The 21,454-nt window shown below is 48.0% G+C and overlaps 1 protein-coding gene across 1 annotated transcript in view; it reads left to right on the plus strand.

Annotated features, from left to right (window-relative positions):
• Positions 1-18,538, plus strand: part of LOC120994308 — a 47,850-nt gene extending 29,312 nt beyond the window's left edge. The window contains exons 5-6 of the mRNA XM_040422773.1: positions 3,211-3,321; positions 17,414-18,538. Coding sequence (XP_040278707.1) covers positions 3,211-3,321; positions 17,414-17,541 — 239 coding nt within the window. The 3' untranslated portion in view covers positions 17,542-18,538. The remainder of the gene's footprint in view (positions 1-3,210; positions 3,322-17,413) is intronic.
• The last annotated feature ends 2,916 nt before the right edge of the window (positions 18,539-21,454 follow it).

Raw genomic sequence — 21,454 nt, forward strand, 5'->3', positions numbered from 1 at the left:
GGTGAGAGGTTTAATAATACAGGTGTAATAATACAGGTGAGATATAATACAGGTGAGAGGTGTGATAATACAGGTGAGCGGTGTAATAATACAGGTGAGATATAATACAGGTGAGAGGTGTAATAATACAGGTGTAATAATACAGGTGAGATATAATACAGGTGAGCGGTGTAATAATACAGGTGAGATATAATACAGGTGAGAGGTGTAATAATACAGGTGTAATAATACAGGTGAGATATAATACAGGTGAGAGGTGTGATAATACAGGTGAGCGGTGTAATAATACAGGTGAGATATAATACAGGTGAGAGGTGTAATAATACAGGTGAGATATAATACAGGTGAGAGGTGTAATAATACAGGTGTAATAATACAGGTGAGATATAATACAGGTGAGCGGTGTAATAATACAGGTGAGATATAATACAGGTGAGAGGTGTAATAATACAGGTGTAATAATACAGGTGAGATATAATACAGGTGAGAGGTGTGATAATACAGGTGAGCGGTGTAATAATACAGGTGAGATATAATACAGGTGAGAGGTGTAATAATACAGGTGAGAGGTGTGATAATACAGGTGAGCGGTGTAATAATACAGGTGAGATATAATACAGGTGAGAGGTGTAATAATACAGGTGAGATATAATACAGGTGAGAGGTGTAATAATACAGGTGAGATATAATACAGGTGAGCGGTGTAATAATACAGGTGAGATATAATACAGGTGAGAGGTGTAATAATACAGGTGTAATAATACAGGTGAGATATAATACAGGTGAGAGGTGTGATAATACAGGTGAGCGGTGTAATAATACAGGTGAGATATAATACAGGTGAGAGGTGTAATAATACAGGTGAGATATAATACAGGTGAGAGGTGTAATAATACAGGTGTAATAATACAGGTGAGATATAATACAGGTGAGCGGTGTAATAATACAGGTGAGATATAATACAGGTGAGAGGTGTAATAATACAGGTGTAATAATACAGGTGAGATATAATACAGGTGAGAGGTGTGATAATACAGGTGAGCGGTGTAATAATACAGGTGAGATATAATACAGGTGAGAGGTGTAATAATACAGGTGAGAGGTGTGATAATACAGGTGAGCGGTGTAATAATACAGGTGAGATATAATACAGGTGAGAGGTGTAATAATACAGGTGAGATATAATACAGGTGAGAGGTGTAATAATACAGGTGAGATATAATACAGGTGAGCGGTGTAATAATACAGGTAAGATAGAATACAGGTGAGAGGTGTAATAATACAGGTGTAATAATACAGGTGAGCGGTGTAATAATACAGGTGAGATATAATACAGGTGAGAGGTGCAATAATACAGGTGTAATAATACAGGTGAGATATAATACAGGGAGTGCAGAATTATTAGGCAAGTTGTATTTTTGAGGATTAATTTTATTATTGAACAACAACCATGTTCTCAATGAACCCAAAAAACTCATTAATATCAAAGCTGAATATTTTTGGAAGTAGTTTTTAGTTTGTTTTTAGTTTTAGCTATTTTAGGGGGATATCTGTGTGTGCAGGTGACTATTACTGTGCATAATTATTAGGCAACTTAACAAAAAACAAATATATACCCATTTCAATTATTTATTTTTACCAGTGAAACCAATATAACGTCTCAACATTCACAAATATACATTTCTGACATTCAAAAACAAAACAAAAACAAATCAGTGACCAATATAGCCACCTTTCTTTGCAAGGACACTCAAAAGCCTGCCATCCATGGATTCTGTCAGTGTTTTGATCTGTTCACCATCAACATTGCGTGCAGCAGCAACCACAGCCTCCCAGACACTGTTCAGAGAGGTGTACTGTTTTCCCTCCTTGTAAATCTCACATTTGATGATGGACCACAGGTTCTCAATGGGGTTCAGATCAGGTGAACAAGGAGGCTATGTCATTAGATTTTCTTCTTTTATACCCTTTCTTGCCAGCCACGCTGTGGAGTACTTGGACGCGTGTGATGGAGCATTGTCCTGCATGAAAATCATGTTTTTCTTGAAGGATGCAGACTTCTTCCTGTACCACTGCTTGAAGAAGGTGTCTTCCAGAAACTGGCAGTAGGACTGGGAGTTGAGCTTGACTCCATCCTCAACCCGAAAAGGCCCCACAAGCTCATCTTTGATGATACCAGCCCAAACCAGTACTCCACCTCCACCTTGCTGGCGTCTGAGTCGGACTGGAGCTCTCTGCCCTTTACCAATCCAGCCACGGGCCCATCCATCTGGCCCATCAAGACTCACTCTCATTTCATCAGTCCATAAAACCTTAGAAAAATCAGTCTTGAGATATTTCTTGGCCCAGTCTTGACGTTTCAGCTTGTGTGTCTTGTTCAGTGGTGGTCGTCTTTCAGCCTTTCTTACCTTGGCCATGTCTCTGAGTATTGCACACCTTGATTTTCCACACGCTTCTTGCGACCCTGTTGACTATTTTGAATAAAACGCTTGATTGTTCGATGATCACGCTTCAGAAGCTTTGCAATTTTAAGAGTGCTGCATCCCTCTGCAAGATATCTCACTATTTTTGACTTTTCTGAGCCTGTCAAGTCCTTCTTTTGACCCATTTTGCCAAAGGAAAGGAAGTTGCCTAATAATTATGCACACCTGATATAGGGTGTTGATGTCATTAGACCACACCCCTTCTCATTACAGAGATGCACATCACCTAATATGCCTAATTGGTAGTAGGCTTTCGAGCCTATACAGCTTGGAGTAAGACAACATGCATAAAGAGGATGATGTGGTCAAAATACTCATTTGCCTAATAATTCTGCACGCAGTGTACAGGTGAGAGGTGCAATAATACAGGTGAGATATAATACAGGTGAGAGGTGTAATAATACAGGTGAGATATTATACAGGTGAGAGGTGTAATAACACAGGTGAGAGGTGTGATAATACAGGTGAGATATAATACAGGTGAGAGGTGTGATAATACAGGTGAGATATAATACAGGTGAGAGGTGTGATAATACAGGTGAGATATAATACAGGTGAGAGGTGTGATAATACAGGTGAGATATAACACAGGTGACAGGTGTAATAATACAGGTGAGATATAATACAGGTGAGAGGTGTGATAATACAGGCTATTTTCATGTCATAGAAGGTTCTTGGCTCTCACCGCCCCGGTCTGATATCTGTGCTGTTTTCTCTTCTTCTTCAGACATGAAGGACATGGAGCTCGACACGTTGGTCCACCGAGCTGCTCCAGACTCCAGCAGATCCTTCCCGGTGCAGGAGGAGCCTCCAGCCATGAAAGACGAGGGGGTCTCTGGTGAGTTCTCCTCGTCTTCAGTCATTCAACAAGACTCAGCCACTAACCCGAGCACAGCAGGGACTGGGGTCAAAAAGGGGCGCAGATAAGGGGGCACAGATAAAGGGGTGTAGATATGGGGGCACAGATAAAGGGGTGGAGATAAGGGGGCACAGATAAAGGGGTGGAGATAAGGGGGCACAGATAAAGGGGTGGAGATAAGGGGGCACAGATAAAGGGGTGTAGATAAGGGGGCACAGATAAAGGGGTGAAGATAAGGGGGCACAGATAAAGGGGTGAAGATAAGGGGGCACAGATAAAGGGGTGTAGAAAAGTAGGTGCAGATAAGGGGTGTAAATAAAGGGGCGCAGATAAAGTGGAGAAGATAAAGGGGTGTAAATAAGGGGGCGCATATAAAGGGGTGTAGATAAGGGGGCACAGATAAAGGGGTGTAGATAAGGGGGGCACAGATAAAGGGGTGTAGATAAGGGGGCACAGATAAAGGGGTGTAGATAAGGGGGCACAGATAAAGGGGTGTAGATAAGGGGGCACAGATAAAGGGGTGTAGATAAGGGGGCACAGATAAAGGGGTGTAGATAAGGGGGCACAGATAAAGGGGTGTAGATAAGGGGGCACAGATAAAGGGGTGTAGATAAGGGGGCACAGATAAAGGGGTGTAGATAAGGGGGCGCATATAAAGGGGTGTAGATAAGGGGGCACAGATAAAGGGGTGTAGATAAGGGGGCACAGATAAAGGGGTGTAGATAAGGGGGCACAGATAAAGGGGTGGAGATAAGGGGGCACAGATAAAGGGGTGGAGATAAGGGGGGCACAGATAAAGGGGTGTAGATAAGGGGGGCACAGATAAAGGGGTGGAGATAAGGGGGCACAGATAAAGGGGTGGAGATAAGGGGGGCACAGATAAAGGGGTGGAGATAAGGGGGGCACAGATAAAGGGGTGGAGATAAGGGGGCACAGATAAAGGGGTGGAGATAAGGGGGGCACAGATAAAGGGGTGGAGATAAGGGGGGCACAGATAAAGGGGTGTAAATAAGGGGGCACAGATAAAGGGGTGGAGATAAGGGGGCACAGATAAAGGGGTGGAGATAAGGGGGCACAGATAAAGGGGTGGAGATAAGGGGGGCACAGATAAAGGGGTGTAAATAAGGGGGCACAGATAAAGGGGTGGAGATAAGGGGGCACAGATAAAGGGGTGGAGATAAGGGGGCACAGATAAAGGGGTGGAGATAAGGGGGCACAGATAAAGGGGTGGAGATAAGGGGGGCACAGATAAAGGGGTGGAGATAAGGGGGGCACAGATAAAGGGGTGGAGATAAGGGGGCACAGATAAAGGGGTGGAGATAAGGGGGGCACAGATAAAGGGGTGGAGATAAGGGGGGCACAGATAAAGGGGTGTAAATAAGGGGGCACAGATAAAGGGGTGGAGATAAGGGGGCACAGATAAAGGGGTGGAGATAAGGGGGCACAGATAAAGGGGTGGAGATAAGGGGGGCACAGATAAAGGGGTGTAAATAAGGGGGCACAGATAAAGGGGTGGAGATAAGGGGGCACAGATAAAGGGGTGGAGATAAGGGGGCACAGATAAAGGGGTGGAGATAAGGGGGCACAGATAAAGGGGTGTAGATAAGGGGGCACAGATAAAGGGGTGTAGAAAAGTAGGTGCAGATAAGGGGTGTAAATAAGGGGGCACAGATAAAGGGGGGGAGATAATGTGGTGTAGTTAAAGGGGAGTAAAAGGGCTTATAAGGGGGGCGCGGATAATAGAATAAATGGGGAATAGAATAAATGGGGAATAGATAAAGGAGCACAGATAAAGGGGAATGAATAAAGGGAGTAGATAAAGGGGAGCACATGATGGGATACAGATAAAGGGGCACAGATAAAGGGGCACAGATAACGGTGAACAAAAAAAGGGCCACAGATAAAGGGACGCAAATAAAGGGGTGGAGATAAACAGGAATAAATAAAGGGGTGCAGATAGAGGGAAGTAAAAAGGGGGCATAGATAAGGGGCACAGATAAAGGGGAATAAATAAAGGGGCACCCCCCGCAGATAAACGGGGTGCAGATAAAGAGTCATAGATAAAGGGGTGGAAATCAGGGGGCACAGAAGTGTTATAAAGTGGCACACGGCAGTAGATGGGGGGGGTCAGGATGAATCTCTTTCCATACTTCCTCTATATACACCCAGGTGTCTCCACAGGGGCATATACATATAATTTGTAGGACTTCCCGTCTGCTCGGCTGTTCTCATTTACACACAGTCCTTAAAGGGGTATTCCGGATACCAAAAATATAACTTATGTTTTGGACTAATTCATCATCATTAATGATATAACGTGAATTTCCCATATTTACCGTTCAGTGGTTTTCTTCCTCTGCCGCCCACTGTGTTTCCTCCCCTTGTAGTTCTGAGCCTTTCTCAGGCCGAGCGTGCTCAGTGTGTTTCTATCAATTCTCTAGCTAAATGTTTTGTGAAACAAAGGGCGTGTCAGTGTGCTGCTCAGGGGGCGTGTCAGTGTGCTGCTCAGGGGGCGTGTCAGTGTGCTGCTCAGGGGGCGTGTCAGTGTGCTGCTGAGGGGGCATGTCAGTGTGCTGATGAGGGGGCGTGTCAGTGTGCTGCTCAGGGGGCGTGTCAGTGTGCTGCTGAGGGGGCATGTCAGTGTGCTGATGAGGGGGCGTGTCAGTGTGCTGCTCAGGGGGCGTGTCAGTGTGCTGCTGAGGGGGCATGTCAGTGTGCTGATGAGGGGGCGTGTCAGTGTGCTGCTGAGAGGGCGTGTCAGTGTGCTGATGAGGGGGCGTGTCAGTGTGCTGCTGATTACCGAGAAGAGGGGACGTGGCCAAACTGTATGGCAGCCAATCAGTAAACAGCAGCACTCTCAGCAGGAAAGTTAGGGATTGTGGGGATTGTAGTCTTTGAAGTTTTGTGAGGGAAAATCAGGTGATTTTCCTATTTCATGACGTAAAGTCATGATTTTATTAAAGACACGGAGGCGAGTATTGCTATTCTCCTTCTTTACTTCTGACCAATAGCAGCAAAGAAAACATAAAAATATTGAAACATGTCATCAGCCCCTCCCCATAGTCCCCCTATAACAGGCCACACCGCCTGCAAAACCTCCTCTTTCTTTGTAAGTCCAAACCGAAAAGTCCAACAGAACCGCCAACCAGGAACCGGAACAGCCTGGAACCAAAAGCGCCATCCATCTGGAAGCGAACTGGAACAACAGGAACCACTCTGAAGAATCTCCTGAAGCCGTCCACATCACACGATCGGCTGGAACCAAACTGCCGACCCTCCGAACCAAGATGTAGACCACAGGATACCGCCTATTAGGCCGATCTCAACCTGAAAAAAGGTGAAAAACAGAACCATGATAGAAGCAAATTGTGACATGTATTCACAAAACAAATGGTTGCGATAAACCTACTCAGGAAGAAACTCATAGAGTTAAAGCAATATGCAAATAATATACAGTCAAAATCATGTCTATTTTAAAAACCCCAACAATAGGGAGGGAAAACATAGGGTGGGCAATACTCGCCTCCGTGTCTTTAATAAAATCATGACTTTACGTCATGAAATAGGAAAATCACCTGATTTTATTACAAGACCCGGAGGCTCGTATTGCTAGTTCAAAGTTAAGACAAATTCTCAATAATTGCTGAGAAAACGTGAGGACCTGGCCGAAAATAAAATTCCCTAAACGTGGATACTCTGGACCAGTCTGCCAACTTCAAAATGTCTTCCAGTCTGGCACCAGAAACCGCCAACGAGGTAGCAGATGCCCCCCTAGCGGAATGTGCCGAAAATATAGAAGTGTCCACGCCTGCCAGCTCCATGATCCACTTCATCCACCTAGCCAGCGTGGGAGTGGTCACTGGGGCAAAAGGACGAATGGTAGAAAGGAAAAGCTGGGGACACTCTCGTGACCGATGAAGAGAAGTACGCGCCTCATATTCCTTGAGGCACGCTACGGGACAAAGAGAAGGCGATGCCGGGAAAGCAGGATAAGCGACTGATCGTATGTGGGTCTTAGTCCTCCTAGAGATGTCAAAGGAGACCCCTTCCGGGGTGTACGAGCGTGCATCATAGTCCAAAGCCCGGACGTCTGAAACCCGCTTGCAGGAAATAAGACAAAAAAGAGTGACTAGCTTCACCGACAGTTGCCGCAGGGAAAGGTCCGTATTCTGAGGCCAAGAAGATAAAAAGGAAAGGACACAAGATACATCCCAAGTGGCAGAAAATCTAGGCCTAGGAGGACGAGACATCCGAGAACCGCGCAGGAGACGACATACTAAAGGATGTTGCCCCGCAGGAGTGCCATCAAAACCTTGATGGGAGGCAGAAATAGCCGACCTGAACAGGCTGATTGTGCGATAAGCCTTGCCCTGGTCAAACAAAGAAGATAGGAAATGTAAGATCTCCGTTACAGGTGCCGATACGGGATCCAAGTTCCTAGCCACGCACCAGCGAGCCCAAGATCCCCAGGCTGATCTGTAAGATCTTCTGGTGCCTGGGGCCCATGCATTTTCCAAAAGGACTCTAGCTGTTCCCGAAACACCTGGGACCTCCCAGGGTCCCCTGAAATCCGACACGCCAACAGGCGCAGGGATCCGTCCAGGAGAAGAGGGTGAAATTGGTGATTCGGTCCTCGGAGGAGAGTCTGAGATGTCGGGAGCAGGTACGGGATCTCTATCAACATCTCCAGAAGGTGGGGAAACCATGACTGGGAGTTCCAAAACGGAACCAGTAGCACCAGATCCGCCGAATACCGTCGTACTTGAATCAGGGTCCTGGGAATCAGCTGGAATGGAGGAAATGCGTAGAGCAGATCTCTGGACCAATCCTGCAGGAACGCGTCCACCGCTTCGGCTTCCGGGTCCGGGCGCCAGCTGTAAAAGCGGTCTAGTTGTGAGTTCAGACGGGAAGCAAAGAGGTTGATGCAGAAAGGGCCCCAAATTGACATTAATGAACGGAAAACCGTTGGATCTAACTGCCAGTCGCTGGAATCGGAAAGATACCGAGAACTCCAGTCCGCATGAATGTTCTGGACCCCTGGAAGATATTCCGCTAAAACAACCAACTCCTTGTCTAGGCAATAGTCCCAGAAATCCTTCGCCAACCGAGCCAAGATGGTGGAACGGGTTCCGCCCATGCCGTTGATGTACCTCACCGCTGACACATTGTCCATGCGTAATTGGATGCAGGATCTGGCCGTGTCCCTCGTGGAGCTCTTGATCGCGAAAGATCCCGCCAACAATTCCAGCGCGTTGATATGGAATCCTGCCTCGGCCTCTGACCAACCGCCTCCAGTTGTAATCCCTTCGCAATGAGCTCCCCAGCCTGACAGGCTGGCATCCGAATCCACCACGAAATCCGGACGATGGCCGAAGATAGCCTTGCCATTCCAAGCCTGCAGATTGTGGATCCACCAGGAAGGCTCCTCCTTGGTCTCCTCATCCAGTGAGATCCAATCCGCGTAGGAAACTCCCGCCCGTAGGTGGGAAATCTTCAGGCGCTGAAGGGCCTGATAGTGAAGCGGAGCCGGAAAAACCGCCTGGATAGAAGAGGCCAGCAGACCGATGATCCTGGCTAGTTGGCGTAAAGGAATCTGGGCAGATGACCTGGCTTTGCACAATTCCTTCCGTATTGACCGAACCTTGGCCGGAGGTAGGCTGAGTGTTCCCGCCGTGGAATCCACCAGAAAACCCAAGAACTCCAACTCGCGAGACGGGATGAGGCAAGATTTCTCCTGATTGATGAGGAAACCCAGATCCGCCAGAAGATCCATGGTCCAATGCAGATGATTCAGCAGTACCGACCGATCCTGGGCCATGATCAGGATGTCGTCCAGATATACAATGAGACGAACTCCTCGACTGCGTAACCATGCCATAGCCGGGCGCATCAGCTTGGTGAAGCACCAGGGAGCTGAAGAGAGGCCGAATGGGAGGCATGTGAACCGCCAAATCCTGTCCTGCCAAGAAAAACAGAGAAGATCCCTGGACGCGTCCTCTACTGGGACAGTAAGATAAGCGTCCTTCAAGTCCAACTTGACCATCCAATCGCCCATCTGTAGAAGGTCCCGAAGGAGATGGATGCCCTCCATCTTGAAATGGCGGTATCTGACAAACGCGTTGAGGGCGCGTAAATTGATTATGGGGCGAAGTTGGCCCCCCTTCTTTGCCACTAGAAATATATTGCTGATCACCCTGTAAGGGGACACAGGAGCTGGTTCTATGGCCCCTTTGCGGACAAGATCCGACAGTTCTGAGTCGACCAGTATGCGGCTTTCCGCTGACAGCACCACAGGATGTGGATGTGGGATGGACAGCGGGGTGGACGTCAGCTCGATGTGGAAACCCCTTACCGTGGATAGGACCCATTGGTCTGAGGTGATACGGGACCAAGCTGGAGAAAAAAGACGTAACCTGTCCCCTACACAAACACTTAAAGAATTGGAATGAGTTGGTAGACTCACCATAGGGGCGTCTGGAATTAGGATTTCCTCTGTATCCTCTTGGACGCCAGGAACCTCCTCGTGAGGGGAAAAAAGATGACGGCTCCCGTCTGTGCTCCTGGAAGGTTGATCTCTGCGAAAAGGAGCCTCGGCCCGAACCTCGGGACTGAAACTGGGCACGGCCGGACAGGCGGCCCCTAAAGCTGCCGGCCCTGGTAGAGACCCTACCGTGAAAGACTCTTTTCATGGAGCTCTGGGCCTTGTCAAGGGCAGTGAAAGCCCCAACGAACCTCCCAAGATCCTTAATAAAAGGTTCTCCAAATAATAGGCCCTGGGCCTCTTTACCGGCCTCCGTAAGAGCTAGGTTTGATAGCTTGGGTTCGATTTTGAAAAGAATTGCTTTCCGCCTTTCTATAGCCAGGGACGTATTCACGTTTCCTGCTATGCAACTGGCACGTTGTACCCATTCGCGCAATTCCATAGGGTCAACCTGTTTGTTCTCTGCCTTTGCTACCTCCGCCAGGTCAAATAGTTTGGCTAGCGGCCCAAATATGTCCAGGAGCTTGTCCTGACAGGACCTTAACGCCGACTCCAGACCCCTACGCGGGTTCCAGCCGGTTTTTGCGAGGAACTGCGTCATTTTGGGGTCAACAGCAGGAGTCTCGCATACCCTGTTAGGGATGACGGGTCTGGGGCATTCCGCCCTAAGCTTATTGCGAGCCTCTTTGGAAAGAGGACAGCGCACTCTAGCCTCCAAATATTTGGAGACGTGCTCCAATGGTAACCACTCAGCCGAGCGGGGGTGGTGGAGCGAGTCTGGGTCGAACAAAGGTTCCCCAGAGGGGTCCGTTAATGATGCAGGCATACCTTCTGCAACGGACGTTAGGGAGCTACACCCGGGTAGGGGGGTATCATCTATGACCCCTGATGGGTCCTCCTCTGCCTCATCAAAGGCATCATCCATGGCCTCCTCATCGGATCCGATATCAGAGTCGGAATCCACATCCTGTAGTGCTCTAGCACTTTTCCAATTGCGCGTGCGTTCTGCCTGACGCGTACAGGCTCTCTTGCGCGGACCAAGCGCGCCAACATTGGTGGAAACATCATCACCTTTACTACGTTTTCTGGAGGCAGATGGCCCTGGCCCGGTGGGTGAGGACACCATGACGGGCTGTGGGGTATGGGAGGTAGCAGGATGGGCAGCAAGGGCCTGAGCAATTGTTTGGGAAATGACCGAAGTCATAGATCCCATGGCTGCAGCTATGGCGCTTGACAATGACGCCTGAATATCAAAGGACTGATTACCAGGGGTCAGAGTATGACCATCCTCCCCCGAAGGGGTTAATTCAGCTTGAGGAAATTCCTCCTCTGCAGGGCCCTGGCCACTGTGCACATTGTTTGGCATATTGAGCTTATTGATGGTAAGATATGCAGCAATGGTGTTTGACAGTGAGCTGTGAAAACTGTATCACTAAACAGCTCTGTTATATACTGCGATCGGGGAGTAGAGGGTTAATAGTAGATGTGGAATAAGTACTGGTGATGGGGATTTGCCCCAGGCCAGTAAGAAAGGGGATAAAAGAAGAAACCTGAAGAGGTAGCAGGCAGCCGTACTGAGGTAAGAAGCGGCGGGAAAATGGTCCGTCCGGCAAGAGGAACAGAGAAGGTCACAGTAAGGCTAAGATAAGATAAGGGAGCAAGCGCTCCACATACAGAGGGGGGGGGGGGGCGCCGAGTTAACTCCTTGGTAACCGAACAGGCTATAAAAAACCTAGTAAGAACACAGGGACAAGAAAACCTGTGTAATATACACTCTGTAACAGCCCCAGAAAGGGGGGAAAAGATAAAATACAGATAAAATGAACATTAAAACACTAGATATGTGGGTCACAAATACAGCTCAATAAATCACACTACTTATCTGCGGTCAGCAGCAAAGAAAGAGGAGGTTTTGCAGGCGGTGTGGCCTGTTATAGAGAGACTATGGGGAGGGGCTGATGACATGTTTCAATATTTTTATGTTTTCTTTGCTGCTATTGGTCAGAAGTAAAGAAGGAGAATAGCAATACGAAGCCTCCGGGTCTTGTAATAAAATCAGGCGCCATGATACTCTCAGTGTGTTCCAGGCTCAGACAGGAGCAAACACATGGATTGCAAGGTGAATGGAAGCTCTGGTTCTATGTACAGGTATAGGTTCTGGTTATATGTACAGGTATGGGCTCTGGTTATATGTACAGGTATGGGCTCTGGTTATATGTACAGGTATGGGCTCTGGTTCTATGTACAGGTATGGGCTCTGGTTATATGTACAGGTATGGGCTCTGGTTATATGTACAGGTATGGGCTCTGGTTATATGTACAGGTATGGGCTCTGGTTCTATGTACAGGTATGGGCTCTGGTTATATGTACAGGTACGGGTTCTGGATATATGTACAGGTATGGGCTCTGGTTATATGTACAGGTATGGGCTCTGGTTATATGTACAGGTATGGGCTCTGGTTATATGTACAGGTACGGGTTCTGGATATATGTACAGGTATGGGCTCTGGTTCTATGTACAGGTATGGGCTCTGGTTATATGTACAGGTATGGGCTCTGGTTCTATGTACAGGTACGGGCTCTGGTTATCTGTACAGGTCTGGGCTCTGGTTATATGTACAGGTATGGGCTCTGGTTATATGTACAGGTACGGGTTCTGGATATATGTACAGGTATGGGCTCTGGTTATATGTACAGGTATGGGCTCTGGTTATATGTACAGGTATGGGCTCTGGTTATATGTACAGGTATGGGCTCTGGTTATATGTATAGGTATGGGCTCTGGTTATATGTACAGGTATAGGCTCTGGTTATATGTACAGGTATAGGCTCTGGTTATATGTACAGGTACGGGCTCTGGTTATATGTACAGGTATGGGCTCTGGTTCTATGTACAGGTATGGGCTCTGGTTATATGTACAGGTATGGGCTCTGGTTATATGTACAGGTATGGGCTCTGGTTATATGTACAGGTATGGGCTCTGGTTATATGTACAGGTATGGGCTCTGGTTATATGTACAGGTATGGGCTCTGGTTATATGTACAGGTATAGGTTCTGGTTATATATACAGGTATGGGCTCTGGTTATATGTACAGGTACGGGTTCTGGATATATGTACAGGTATGGGCTCTGGTTCTATGTACAGGTATGGGCTCTGGTTATATGTACAGGTATGGGCTCTGGTTATATGTACAGGTATGGGCTCTGGTTATATGTACAGGTATGGGCTCTGGTTATATGTACAGGTATGGGCTCTGGTTATATGTACAGGTACGGGTTCTGGATATATGTACAGGTATGGGCTCTGGCTATATGTACAGGTATGGGCTCTGGATATATGTACAGGTATGGGCTCTGGTTATATGTACAGGTATGGGCTCTGGTTATATGTACAGGTATGGGCTCTGGTTATATGTACAGGTATAGGTTCTGGTTATATATACAGGTATGGGCTCTGGTTATATGTACAGGTACGGGCTCTGGTTATATGTACAGGTATGGGCTCTGGTTATATGTACAGGTATGGGTTCTGGTTAGATGTACAGGTATGGGTTCTGGTTCTATGTACAGGTATGGGCTCTGGTTATATGTACAGGTATGGGCTCTGGTTCTATGTACAGGTATGAGCTCTGGTTATATGTACAGGTATGGGCTCTGGTTATATGTACAGGTATGGGCTCTGGTTATATGTACAGGTATGGGCTCTGGTTATATGTACAGGTATGGGCTCTGGTTATATGTACAGGTATGAGCTCTGGTTATATGTACAGGTATGGGCTCTGGTTATATGTACAGGTATGAGCTCTGGTTATATGTACAGGTATGGGCTCTGGTTATATGTACAGGTATGGGCTCTGGTTAGATGTACAGGTATGGGCTCTGGTTATATGTACAGGTATGGGCTCTGGTTATATGTACAGGTATAGGCTCTGGTTATATGTACAGGTATGGGCTCTGGTTATATGTACAGGTATGGGCTCTGGTTATATGTACAGGTATGAGCTCTGGTTATATGTACAGGTATATATTCTGGTTATATGTATAGGTATGGGCTCTGGTTATATGTATAGGTATGGGCTCTGGTTATATGTACAGGTACGGGTTCTGGTTATATGTACAGGTATGGGCTCTGGTTATATGTACAGGTATGGGCTCTGGATATATGTACAGGTATGGGCTCTGGTTATATGTACAGGTACGGGCTCTGGTTATATGTACAGGTATGGGTTCTGGCTATATGTACAGGTATGGGCTCTGGTTATATGTACAGGTATGGGCTCTGGATATATGTACAGGTATGGGCTCTGGTTATATGTACAGGTACGGGCTCTGGTTATATGTACAGGTATGGGTTCTGGTTATATGTACAGGTATGGGCTCTGGTTATATATACAGGTATGGGCTCTGGATATATGTACAGGTATGGGCTCTGGTTATATGTACAGGTATGGGTTCTGGTTATATGTACAGGTATGGGCTCTGGATATATGTACAGGTATGGGCTCTGGTTATATGTACAGGTATGGGTTCTGGTTAGATGTACAGGTATGGGTTCTGGTTCTATGTACAGGTATGGGCTCTGGTTATATGTACAGGTATGGGCTCTGGTTATATGTATAGGTATGGGTTCTGGTTCTATGTACAGGTATGGGCTCTGGTTATATGTACAGGTATGGGCTCTGGATATATGTACAGGTATGGGCTCTGGTTCTATGTACAGGTATGGGTTCTGGTTAGATGTACAGGTATGGGTTCTGGTTCTATGTACAGGTATGGGCTCTGGTTATATGTACAGGTATGGGCTCTGGTTATATGTACAGGTATGGGCTCTGGTTATATGTACAGGTATGGGTTCTGGTTATATGTGTAGATATGCATGATATGAGGATGCACCTGGTCATTAATTAGGCGCACCTCCGGTGGTCTGTGTGCCTGGTGTGACACCGCAGGGTCTCACCTGCCCTCAGTCCCTCTATTACTGGTTGTCACTGAGAAGCCAGTGGTATCAGCGCAGGCGCTTCAACCTTATTGCAGCCATTATTTGGACCATAGCAAAGAAATCCCAGCGGGCGCTAAATCTTCAATTCATGTATCCTTTATTTCATCTTTGTAACAATGGACGCGTTTCGGCCCGTCCAGCCTTCGTCAGGTTAATACAATAGTTCAACATCTTAAATAGCAGTAAAATCAATCACCTGTGGTGACGTCAGACGCCCACAAAACGTGTGCGGTACCCAAATCGGTGCCATCCAATGATCTCACACAGCATAACCTCACTATGAACAATGTAACAATGAGACAATGCTGATAGCGCTCAGCGCTCAGCGGCTCATCTCTGATAATTGTCATTTACAATCTGATATAACGGCAACATCATTACATCTGTATCATCTCAATCCTCTGGGCTGGAACGTGCCGCGAGTGCGGACCGATCGGCTTCTCTCCGGAACAATTATGTCTTGGTGTCTCCCCCTCTCCTGGAGTCTCAGCCGGGAAATCCTAGGCTGGTGCTTATGAAAGGAAGTAACAAATTTAGGAATAGCTTTCTTTAAAGGAGATGGACGTGCACTCGTGTAACGCAACCCGCGGTTCTTATCTGTCTCCTTCCTATGCAGATCTGTATGCAGATGACCCTCCTCATCCTTGGTGATCAATGTGTCCAAAAACTCACCTCAGTCTGATCATAGGTGATTGTAAATTTTATCTCAGCAAATACTCCATTCAGCAGATCTAAGAAGGCCGCGAGGGGCTCGAGAGTGTTTTTTGGACACGTTGATCACCAAGGATGAGGAGGGTCATCTGCAGATCTGTATAGGAAGGAGACAGAAACCGCGGGTTGCGTTCCACGAGTGCACGTCCATCTCCTTTAAAGAAAGCTATTCCTAAATCACAGGTGCAAAGGGTGAAAAGAATGGCAGGAACAGAGGATAGATGAGATGTTGCAGAGATTTAGGAGGTTGCCCACCTCCGATATTATCAGAGGCCACCACTTCAGTACGAACAGAGAAGAGGATGGGAGATTCACGCATTGCATTTACCCATAAATATCATCCTTGTAATGGAGCATTCGATGGCGTTATACGCAAACATTGCCCATTGTCGGGTAAGGCGTACCCACAAATTGCGGAATTTAGGAATGCACCCTTAATGTGCAACAAGCGTAGTGCCACTTACCGAGACCAACTGGTCCGTGCAGATCTTGGCGCTATGAGAACCACGTCCGTACAGAGGACAGCTGGTCGTGGGCAGAGCGGCACTTTCCCTTGTCTGCACTGTGTCCGTGTTCTCATCTCATTAAAGGCGATTTCTTCCATCATCCCCACACAGGAAAAGCCTTTAAAATGAAGAGCTTTTTTACCTGTTATTCTGCAAATGTTGTGTATTAAGTGTCCTTGTGGTTTGTTGTACATGAGAGAAACCATACAAGCGGTAAAAGATGGTATCAGCAAGCATAAATCGGATATTCGCACGGGCAATTTGTTACTTCCTTTCATAAGCACCAGCCTAGGATTTCCCGGCTGAGACTCCAGGAGAGGGGGAGACACCACGACAATTGTCTCGGAGAGAAGCCGATCGGTCCGCACTCGGGGCACGTTCCAGCCCAGAGGATTGAGATGATACAGGTGTAAATGATGTGGCCGTTATATCAGATTGTAAATGACAATTATCAGAGATGAGCCGCCGCGCGCTGAGCGCTATCAGCATTGTCTCATTGTTACATTGTTACATTGTTCATAGTGAGGTTATGCTGTGTGAGATCATTGGATGGCACCGATTTGGGTACCGCACACTTTTTGTGGGCGTCTGACGTCACCACAGGTGATTGATTTTACTGCTATTTAAGATGTTGAACTATTGTATTAACCTGACGAAGGCTGGACGGGCCGAAACGCGTCCATTGTTACAAAGATGAAATAAAGGATACATGAATTGAAGATTTAGCGCCCGCTGGGATTTCTTTGCTACATTGTGGATTTCTTCCTTCCCGCGTGGGCGTTCCAAGAGGTATTAATTGGACCGTCGCCTGCATCCTCGGCCATCCTCAGGTCAATGCAGCCTCCACGCTCAGGCCCCTTAAGGCCCCATTAATGATGTCCTATGTCGATGCACACAACACTCGGTACTACTGTAACATTTTTCCCCTTAACATTCTGGACAAGCCTTTCCCTTAGGCGACCCGGTCTCTGCTGCTGCAGCAGGCCTCTCATGGCTGCACCCCCAGCAGGGGAAATAAGCTCCACATGTACCCAACTCCACCAACATGGCACCGCTCTGCGCTTTCTATGAGGCTTCTCCCGCTCCTTCCATCTCACAAAGGGGCAGCACTTTGTGCAGCACCATCTAGTGGCCGCATCTTGCCACTGCAATCCACTAAAGTTAATGTGTTGACTGGGGCCAGCAGCGCCTCCTCCTGGCATACCATGAAGAACTGCCCCCATTACTCCAGGTGAGTGGCGACCTGTAAGGGTGGGTGAGGATGAACCATACATAGATTCCTGGAAACCTTTCCCATGATGCCTCTGGATGCGGTCCCGCTGCACATGGCCTAAAGGATCCCCAATACAAGATTTTATTTTCTCTTCACAGACGTAGAAAACTGTGCAGTGAACCCAGAATCGCCAAAGACGGAGACCCCACAAGACTCGGAGAACCAGAGCACTGATGGACCGGCGTTCCCGCTCCCCCCTCCGGAAAACATCCCAATGTTACCCTGAATACGTCCAGAAGAAGACCCCCTTCTCTTCTGTCCCGGCTTTAACCTTCCTCTGCTTTCTATGGATATTTCCACCATGGCTTCATGGTCTTTGTATTGTGTACGATGATGACAACCGTCCGCACCTCAAACCTCACCGCAACGATCTCAGGAAACAAAACGGAAAGCAGGTCCATAGCAGGTGACCGGGGAGAGGGGAGGACCCCGAGACTTCTGCTTCTGACCTGACTTTTTCCACAAAACATGACATTTTGTGACTGGGGGTCCCAACGTGTATTACAAGTCACCCCGAGGCTCCATGTATAGCGCCAACATCGAGGACGTGCAGCCACCGCTCCAATGAGAAAGGTGCAAATCTGTGGCCGAAACGTGAACAAAAGCAAATGAGCTCCTGGGGGCGCTAAGACATACGCAAACATGTAATATTCATATTATTATACTGGTAAAAACCTTCAGGTGAATGTTCTGATCAGGGGTGTGAGCTCACCACAAGACCATGGCATACAGATACACTAAGCAGGGTGTCAGGAGACTTAGCTCTGGTCAGGGTGTCAGGAGACTTACCTCTGGTCAGGGTGTCAGGAGACTTACCTCTGGTCAGGGTGTCAGGAGACTTACCTCTGGTCAGGGTGTCAGGAGACTTACCTCTGGTCAGGGTGTCAGGAGACTTACCTCTGGTCAGGGTGTCAGGAGACTTACCTCTGGTCAGGGTGTCAAGCAGGGAGGCTGATATAACGCCACAGATTATGCCATTCATTACCATGGACTCCCCTCTGGGGTGCAGACCGGTCACGTCCATGTTCTCCGGGGTAAGTCACATGTGTAAGTGATCAAGACGGAAGAATCACTTAAGTTTTTCGATGTTATGTCTTTCAGAGTTCTGGACTTTGCTGCTTCATGTCTTAACTTTTCACTTGGCTTCATGGCGCCGCTTATCTCACATATCTCCTGATCTTTATGATTATCCTGATTCTGATAAATAAAGTGACAAAAGGGGAGTAGAGTGATATCACAATATACTGCCACCATACTGCACAACACCGCACAGGTCAACACACGTCCTGGACATCTGCAAGAACAAAACATCTGACATCCTTCTCCTAAAGGGTCTCCCAGAGATCTGCTGCGACATAATAACACATTCCTGCACATGGGAGCAGTCTTATAGTAGACACACTGAGCAAAACTATAAACACAACACTTCCGGTTTTGCTCCCATTTTGCATGAGCTGAACTCAAAGAACTGAAACATTTTCTGCAGACACAAAAGACCCGTTACTCTCCAATACTGTTCACAAATCTGTCTGAATCTGTGTCAGTGAGCGCTTCTCCTCTGCCGAGATAATCCACCCCACCTCACAGGTGTGGCAGATCAAGGTGCTGAATAGACAGCATGAATATTGCACAGGTGTGCCTTAGGCTGCGCACAATAAAAGACCACTCTGAAATGTGCACAGTTTTGCCTTACTGGGAAGGTGGGGGGGTCAGAAAACCAGTCAGTAGTGATGGATGAGCATCGGCCGGGACGGTTCGCGAATGCGCGTTCGCGATCAAATGTTCGCGAACCGCGCGTTCGCGGTGAGCTCCGTTGACTTTGATGGCAGGCGAACCTGAAAAACCTTCAGGTCATATTTGCAGCCACCAAATACTTACTAGAAGTGCACAAAAAGTCCCGCAACCTAGACAGTGATATACCAGAGGGGGATCATTGGCAAAAATTCCCACAAAAAATAGGTATTTTAATCAGGGGCCATTTTTATGTGTCTTAAAGGGAAACTCTCAAAAATGTGCCCTGCTGGAGCCTAGAAACATTTTATTTTATGCCACGAGAGTACAGGCCCCAAAAATTCGTCATTCACCTGACAGAAAAGAACTTGTGATTATGTGGCTTGAGGTACATTAGGCGGTCACTGGATATAAATTTTACTGTCGGCCAGTACAGACCACAAACATTAGGCATTCACTGGACAGAAAAGGCTTTTTATGCCGCTGTATATACATAAGACAAGGACCATTCTTTGTTCTGGGTGGTGGCGGATATGTGTGGGCTGGCATGAGGAAATTCAATTACAGGTGGTCGTCACAGGTGTTGATATCCTCCGAGATCCATTCTTCATTCATTTTTCAAAATGTGAGGTAGTCCACACTGTCGTGAGCAAGGCGAGTGCGCTTATCGGTCACGATCCCCCTTCCCCGCTGCACTGAACGTCCTTTCCGACAGGACACTCAACGACGGGCAAGCCAAGAGTTCCATGGCAAATTGTGCCAGCTCTGGCCACAGGTCAAGCCTGCCCACCCAGTAGTCCAGGGGTTCCTCGCTTCTCAGAGCGTCCACATCGGCCGTTAACCCGATGTAGTCGGACACCTGTCGGTCTAGGCGTTCCCTGAGGCTGGATCCGGAGGGCGGCTGTCGATGGGTTTTCTGCAAGAATGATCTCATATCCGAAGTGACCAACACATCTTCAAACCGCCCTCTTCTTGCAGGCGCGGTAGGATTGGTACCCGCAACTGTTTCTCTGTGGGTGGAAATTCCTCTGCCAGCGCCCGCAACAGCAGAATGCAGCATCTCTCGCAGCAAGGCCTGGAAATGCTGCATTCTGACAGCCCTCTGTGATGCTGGTAACATGTCCGCCATTTTGTGTTTGTACCGATGTCTAAGTACGTTGCCATCCAGTACTGGTCCTTGATCCTTATGCTTTTTATACGGGGGTCCCTCTTCAAACACTGGAGCATCAAGGCCCCCATTTACACTAAATTGGAAGCGGTGGAGTGTCCTGGCTCCTGCTCATCGCCAAGGAGAATGTCGTCCTCGATCTCCTCCCCCAGCCACGGACAACACCAGGGATCCCCGAAAAGTTTAACGTCCCCCTCAAACCCTGCTCTTCTTGCTTCTCCTCCTCCTCCCAGCCACCATCCTCCTCTGACTCCTCTTCAGACTCCTGCTGACTTGTCTCAGATGGAGTAGAACCCCCCTGGGAATTCATCCAGCATTGCAACTTCATCATCTTCCTGCTCCTCGTCTTGAACAATGACACAACGCAATGCACGCTCCAGAAAGAAGGTGTAAGGTACGATGTCACTGATGGCGCCCTGGCTGCGACTGACCAGTTTGGTGATCTCATCAAATGGCCACAGAAGTCGGCATGTGTCGCGCATGAGCAGCCACTGGCGCGGTGAAAAGAAACCAAGCTCCGCAGAACCTGTCCTGCCGCAGAGTTCGTGCAGGTAGTCGTTAACGGCACGTTTCTGCTGGAGCAGCCTATCGAGCATATACAAGGTGGAGTTCCAGCGCGTCGGGCAGTCACAAATCAGACGTCTGATGAGCAGGTGGTGTCGCCGATGAATGTCAGCAAGGCGAGCCATGGCCGTGTAAGATCTTCTAAAAAGGCCGGAGATTTTCCTGGCCTGCAGCAAGACGTCCTGAACCCTGGGGTATTTGGCAACGAATCGCTGCACGACTAAGTTCAGGACGTGTGCCATGCACGGCACGTGTGTCATTTTGCCCTGTTTTAGCGCGCTCAGCAGATTGGCACCGTTGTCGCACACAACTTTACCAACTGTCAAATTGAGCGGGGTTAGCCACTAATCGGCCTGTGACCGCAGAGCTGACAGCAGTGCAGGACCGGTGTGGGTCTTGGCTTCCAGGCACAACAGCCGCAGCACAGCATGGCAGCGTCTCACCTGGCACGTCGAATAGGTTCTGGGGAGCTTGGGGGGTGCAGCGGAAGAGGCGGTAGCAGCGGAAAAGGAGGAGTCAGCGGAGGAGGAGGAGGAGAAGAAGAGACAGGCCTGCATGCAATCCGTGGCGGTAACACCACATCCACACGGGTGCCACGGGTTACATGCTTGACGGACGTCAGAAGGTTCACCCAGTGGGCAGTAAAAGTTATGTACCTTCCCTGCCCGTGTTTGCT

The sequence above is a fragment of the Bufo bufo genome, chromosome 3 (genome assembly GCF_905171765.1).
Source record: "Bufo bufo chromosome 3, aBufBuf1.1, whole genome shotgun sequence".
Taxonomy (NCBI): Eukaryota; Metazoa; Chordata; class Amphibia; order Anura; family Bufonidae; genus Bufo; species Bufo bufo.